Here is a 5,892-nt window from a genome sequence, read left to right on the forward strand (position 1 = left end):
CCTGCGTGCCTCCCTCTTTCTCTCTCTCATTCTCTCTCTCTCTGACTTTCTCCGCCTTTCCCCTTCTCCTGTTACCCTGAGGGGGGGGGGGGGGGGGGACCAACTGAGAGAGGGGGGAATACACTCCGGTATCTGTCACTCCCCCTACCAGTCATAGTTCTTTTGGCGTGAATATGTCTAAAGCACCGTGAGCTGATCGTTAACTCTTTGGTTGTTAGATGCCACCCTCCAACCCTTCCCCCCACCTCAAACACTCACACACACAAACACACATCCATCCTGCCTCTGGGGAAAAATTGATAACAATAGGCGGATATGAGACCATATCTTTTCATATAAAGTCTGAGCTTGTCAAGTAAAAACAAATGGCCAAACATTTACCGCCGAAAATCGTCGATTGCAACTGACTTTCTCTAGAAGACTTTCCAATTATGCACCACCTTGTGTGCAACCTATGCAACGCCACTGCTCCAAACGCATCCTTCCTTCTCTCTGAAACTGCCTCCTCTCTCAGTAGGTAGACAGTGTGAACGCAGCTCTAGACTGCGACAAATGCAAGAGGCAAGAACTAAAAACAAGTTCCTGTTATGAAATGCAAATAGTAGTTTTATTGTTGTTTTTGTTTGGTTTTTTAAAAAGTTTTTTTTTAATGCTTACGGAATGTACGTAGATAATACTTTGGCAAGAACGTAATCAGCAATTTATGTTCTTAACCTTTCGTGGCAATCATACACATACACCACGAATGTAAAGTTTTCCGTATGTAGATAGCCTAGCTTGAAGGCAGCTTTAGACTCCAGCAGATGCAACGAAAATAGAAGTTTCTGATATGATATGTAATGAGAGTGATAGAAGTTTTAATAAAGTTATTTATGCTTACAAATGTTGCAAGAGTGTAATCAGTACATTTTAGTCTTGAGCTTTAGTAGTAACGTTAACGACTGCCAGGTATACTGAACTATTTTTCAGCTTTCAGAAACGGCCCAACGACTACGTGAAGACTTTCGTCCATATAGCGGGCGCCATTTTATTTTGGCTGGACTAGTGCTATGTTGGTCTCTATGATGCGGATGACCTAGGTCAAATCTGTTTTAAACCTATTAAGCCCTTTTTTGTTTTCCTAATGGTGTCTGTGGTATAATGGTTATGCGTTTCGCCGTCGAAGGCAGGAGACTCGAGTTTTAATATTCCCAAATAAGTAAACATTCTTGTCGAGCTTCTCGGTCTTTCTTTTGCGATGTTGTATTCAAACCGGAAAGCCCTGACTGGCAGTGACGAGGCTGACCTTGTGGCTTTTTTTTTTGTTGTAAATGTTTTACGGCGCTCGCAACTGCATAAGGTCATGTGAGTGCGCGGAACACATTAAACATTTTCAATTAGTAGAAAATTTTAAATTTTACCCAGGTGGCAGTCCAAGCTCACTCTAATCGATTTTGAACCACCAAGAGATCCTTAAGGTGTGCAATTTGCACACGGGACCTCTAAGATCGGTTGCCCTTATCCGAGGAGGCTGGGTGTAGAGCACCTGGACATGGATGGCTGGTGTCACAATCTATAAATTATTGATAGTCAAGGCTGGATAGAGGGGTACTGTTGTCAGCTAGTCAAGCTGTCCGTCTGTCTGTCTGTCTCCTGCGTGCCTCCCTCTTTCTCTCTCTCATTCTCTCTCTCTCTCTCTTTCTCTCTCTCTCTGTCTTTCTCTCACTCTCTCTCTCTCTCACTCTCTCTCTCACTCTCCACTCATCCCCTTATCTGTTTCTTCACTGGCACAGCCAACTGTTGACGGATCGCTAGGATGTAGATAATACAGTAATACAGAGCACTGACAATTAGAGAGAGGGGGAGGGGGGGGGAGAAGGCCGGGGTAAGGTGGAGTGCTTGCACCAAATGCGCCAATGGCGCCCCGTCACTGTTTTGAGGGTGGATGAGTATGGAGGGGGGATGGGTAAAAAAAGAGGGTGAGTAAGGAGGGAAGTGAATGAGAAGAGAGGCAGAGAAATTTCTGTGAGACAGCCAGCCGCATCAGAATCAAATTTTGCAACAAAATTTGCATCTCTGCAACAGCTATATCGTCTGCACGCTGCTTAAATGTACTAAATCCAGAACTCAACATTTTAAACGAGAGAGATTAAAAAGCAAGAAACAAGCAAACACAGAAACAAACAAACAAGCAAGCAAGCAAACAAACAAACAAACGTTGTTCGTGTTAAAGAGTGTACCTATCTAAAGTCTATTTTTCTTGTTCTTTTACATTTAGAATGTTAATTCGGACAAAGTTGATTCTTGAACACATTATGCAACCGATGACAAAGTTAAGAAACTACAATCTTTTCTAAAAATTCTTTAAAACTGAGCTTTGTACATATTTTCCTCTGGCCAACGATAGTAACATGGACCTGGGTTCTTTGCCTTGCTTGCAACTTGTACAAAACGTAACACGCCCAGAAATATAAAAAGTATTTAAAAACCCATTTTTATTCAACCTGTGATGTTTACATCCTGTGTCATATGTGTGTGTGTGTGTGTGTGTGTGTGAAATACAACTCCCCTCCACTTCCCCCCCCCCAAAAAAAATTTAAAAAATGCTGGCATCAGGACAATCAGGATAATCCTTATCTCATCTTTTTTACATATGATTATGAGGCATCGTGGTGAAATCAGGCGCTCAACAAAAATAATGAAATGAAAGTAAAAATCGGCTTTTTCCTTTGGCGGATGGGCAGGGGTTGTTTTTTTCTTTCTTTTTCATTTTTTTTGGGGGGTGGGAGTTTGCGTTTTACCTTTTATGTCCATTTAAAAACACATTTTTGTGTGGATTTAAAAACATTGATTAAAGCCCGAAGAAATGCAACCTTTCATTTTCCAAGGGCTCCCTGGTTATGGAAGTTACCAAACTATGGCGGCCATTTTCTCGCTAATTTTACCTCTGAAACCTGCGACTCTGACCTACTACAATCGCTAATATTTTGACTTTTATTTAACATAAATGGATATTTTTTTCACAAATAAAAATTTAAGTGAACCAATAACCCCATGTGCACCAAAATAGACAAACACCTGATTCAACCACGTCGTGACACACATTATAGAACACACTAATCGGACAGGTGTGTATCTGGCTTAAGATACCTACTTCCTTAACCCCTTCACTGCTGTTATGTAAAATTGTAAAAATAATAAATTACAATTCATTGATACTCGTGGGGAAATTTTAGTTACAATGGCAAACACACATACTTAATCAATCATCACCATCATTGAAATGTTCACCTTGGATCAGGATATAGGCCACGAAAAAACACTTTCCACCTTTCCCAATCCTGGGCTGGTCGCTTGAGGTCACTCCACGTCTTCCCACTTTTCTGTATATCCATTTCCGTGACTCTTCTCCAGGTTTCACGTGGTTTTCCGCTTGATCTTTTACCCTGTGGGTTCCAATCTGACACTTTCCTTGTTATGCAGCTGCCTGACTTCCTGAGAGTGTCCAATCCATCGCAAATGTGTTCTTCCCACCTCATCCCTGACTGGGCTCTGTCTCGTTTTTCTTAATACTTCCTCGTTGGTGATCCTGTCTGTCCATTTGATCCTCAGTAGCTTTCTAAGACACTTGTTTAAGAAAACCTGGACCCTATGGAGAGAGATCTTTTTCATATCTTGGTCCATTTATGTGGAACATATTACCAATGAAACTAAGACAAATAAAAACACTTGAGAGCTTCAAAAGAAATTAAACATTTTCTGTTCCTACAGGCTTATCCTTCATAAACTTTTAACGTTATTTTTCATTATAGTTGTTCTGTTCCTATTTCAGGACGAAAATAGTCTGTGTGTATGTGTGTGTGTGTGTGTGTGTGTGTGTGTGTGTGTGTGTGTGTGTGTGTGTGTGTGTGTGTGTGTGTGTGTGTGTGTGTGTGTGTTTGCATAAATATCTATTGCATGAGAACAAGGGGAAGTAAGCAAAAAAGATTTCTGAAAATGGGTATTCCAATGTAAAGCGCATTGAGCTACTTTTTGGGAAACGCGGTATATAAATGTTATATATTATTATTATTATTATTATTATTATTATTATTATTATTATTATTGTTATTATTATTATTATTATTATTATCATTATTATTTATGCACGTCTGAGATGCGTTCCACGTCTCACTTCCATACAACAAGACTGACTTCACTTCAGGGTTGAACATTCTAAGCTTTGTTCGTAGTGAGATATCCCTGGTCCTCCAAATCCTGTTCAAAGAAATAAATGCAGTCTGTGCCTTTTCAATGCAGGACTCTATTTCAGCGCTTGTTCCTCCCTTTCTGTCAATTATGCTCCCAAGAAAGCAGAAGGATTCGACGTCTTCTAGTGTATTTCCTTGTACTGTGACCTGCTCCTTTCGCCGTGCATCTATCCTTAGAACTTTTGACTTTCTGGGGTGGATTCTCAGTCCAACAGACTCTGATTGACTGTTTAAAATTGTTGTCTTTGCCTGCATCTCTTTCTGTGTGTGTGACAGAAGCGACAAGTCATCTGCAAAGTCCGGATCGTCCAACTGTGTCAATGGGGTTCACTTTATGCCGTTTCTGTGTCCCCTGGTGGTTTCCTTCATCAGCCAGTCGATTGCCAAGATAAAGACGAAAGGTAATAGTAAACATCCCTGTCTCACACCGATCTTGACGTCAAAGCTGTCAGTGAGCTGGCCATCATGTATAACCCTGCAACTTGTCCCTTCGTGCATGCTTCCGATGAGGTTAACCGACTTCTGTGGGATTCTGTGATGTTTCAGTATCTTCCACAGTGTTGCTAGCGGTCTACACTGTCAAAGACCTTCTCAGAGTCAAGAAAGTTGGCGATCAACAAGGAGTTCCACTCCAGGGACTGTTCTACTATTGTCATCAGCGTAGCAATCTGGTCCGTGGTTGACCAATTTTTTCCGAAAACCAGCCTGTTCATCCCGAAGTCTTGAATCCGTTGCAGACTTGATTCTCTCCAGAATTATTCTGTTAAGACCTTACCTGGTATTGAGAGAAGAATGATTCCTCGATAGCTGCCGCAGTTTCTGAGATCCCCTTTTAAGGTAGTTTCACAAGGTGTACTTCTTTCCAATCCTTTGGGAACTTGCTCTCATTCCAGATCCTGGTAAACAATGGGAGAATGAGTTCTGCCGTCACATTGGCATCTGTTTTTAAGGCCTCAAATGGAATCTGATCAGGACTGGCCACTTTACCGTTGTTCAGCTTCTTAATGGCATCCATTATCTCTTGTTTTGATTGGACATCTCAGCAGATTGGTAGTTCATTTCTTGCAGGCATGATTTTTGGCGAGTTACTTGGCGGTGGTCTGTTCAGGAGACTGTTAAAATGCTCTACCCATCGTCTTGACTGAGCTTCCTTTCTAATAATGGTTCCACCCCCACCCCCCTTCGCCCTTTACTGTTACTTCTGGTTTCCCATATTTTCCAGAAGCACAAAGGGATCTTTATCTTGTGCAACTTGCACTCGGGACCTTCGAGGTTTTTTGACCTTATTCGAGAAGGCTAGGTGTTAGATCTTGCCTACCACCAGACCTGGAGTGTGGCTGAGAGGCAGTAGTAAGAACGAGTCAAGGAGTAGCTGTAGAAAGGCTGCAGAAAGAATTAATAGTAGATTGGTACGTCTCAGTTATGAAAGGGTTAACCAGCTGCTTATCTTTATATAGTCAGTCAGTCGAGGACAGATCGTGAGGAGGGCAAAACACAACTGCTGTCTTCAGGATGTTATTCGCTGTTCTTGTCTTGATTCTGTCGGCATCTATCGCTGGTGAGTGTGTTAGTATGTAAAGAAGAAGAAGAAGAAGAAGAAGAAGAAGAAGAAGAAGAAGAAGAAGAAGAAGAAGAAGAAGAAGAAGAAGAAGAAGAAGAAGAA

General features: G+C 41.5%; 1 protein-coding gene across 1 annotated transcript in view; it reads left to right on the forward strand.

Moving 5' to 3' along the window:
* The first annotated feature begins 5,540 nt into the window (after nucleotides 1-5,540).
* The window catches only part of LOC101851143, an 11,588-nt gene continuing 11,236 nt past the window's right edge, over nucleotides 5,541-5,892 (forward strand). The window contains exon 1 of the mRNA XM_005106274.3: nucleotides 5,541-5,787. Coding sequence (XP_005106331.1) covers nucleotides 5,742-5,787 — 46 coding nt within the window. The 5' untranslated portion in view covers nucleotides 5,541-5,741. The remainder of the gene's footprint in view (nucleotides 5,788-5,892) is intronic.

Source organism: Aplysia californica, unplaced genomic scaffold, assembly GCF_000002075.1.
Source record: "Aplysia californica isolate F4 #8 unplaced genomic scaffold, AplCal3.0 scaffold00523, whole genome shotgun sequence".
Lineage (NCBI taxonomy): Eukaryota > Metazoa > Mollusca > Gastropoda > Aplysiida > Aplysiidae > Aplysia > Aplysia californica.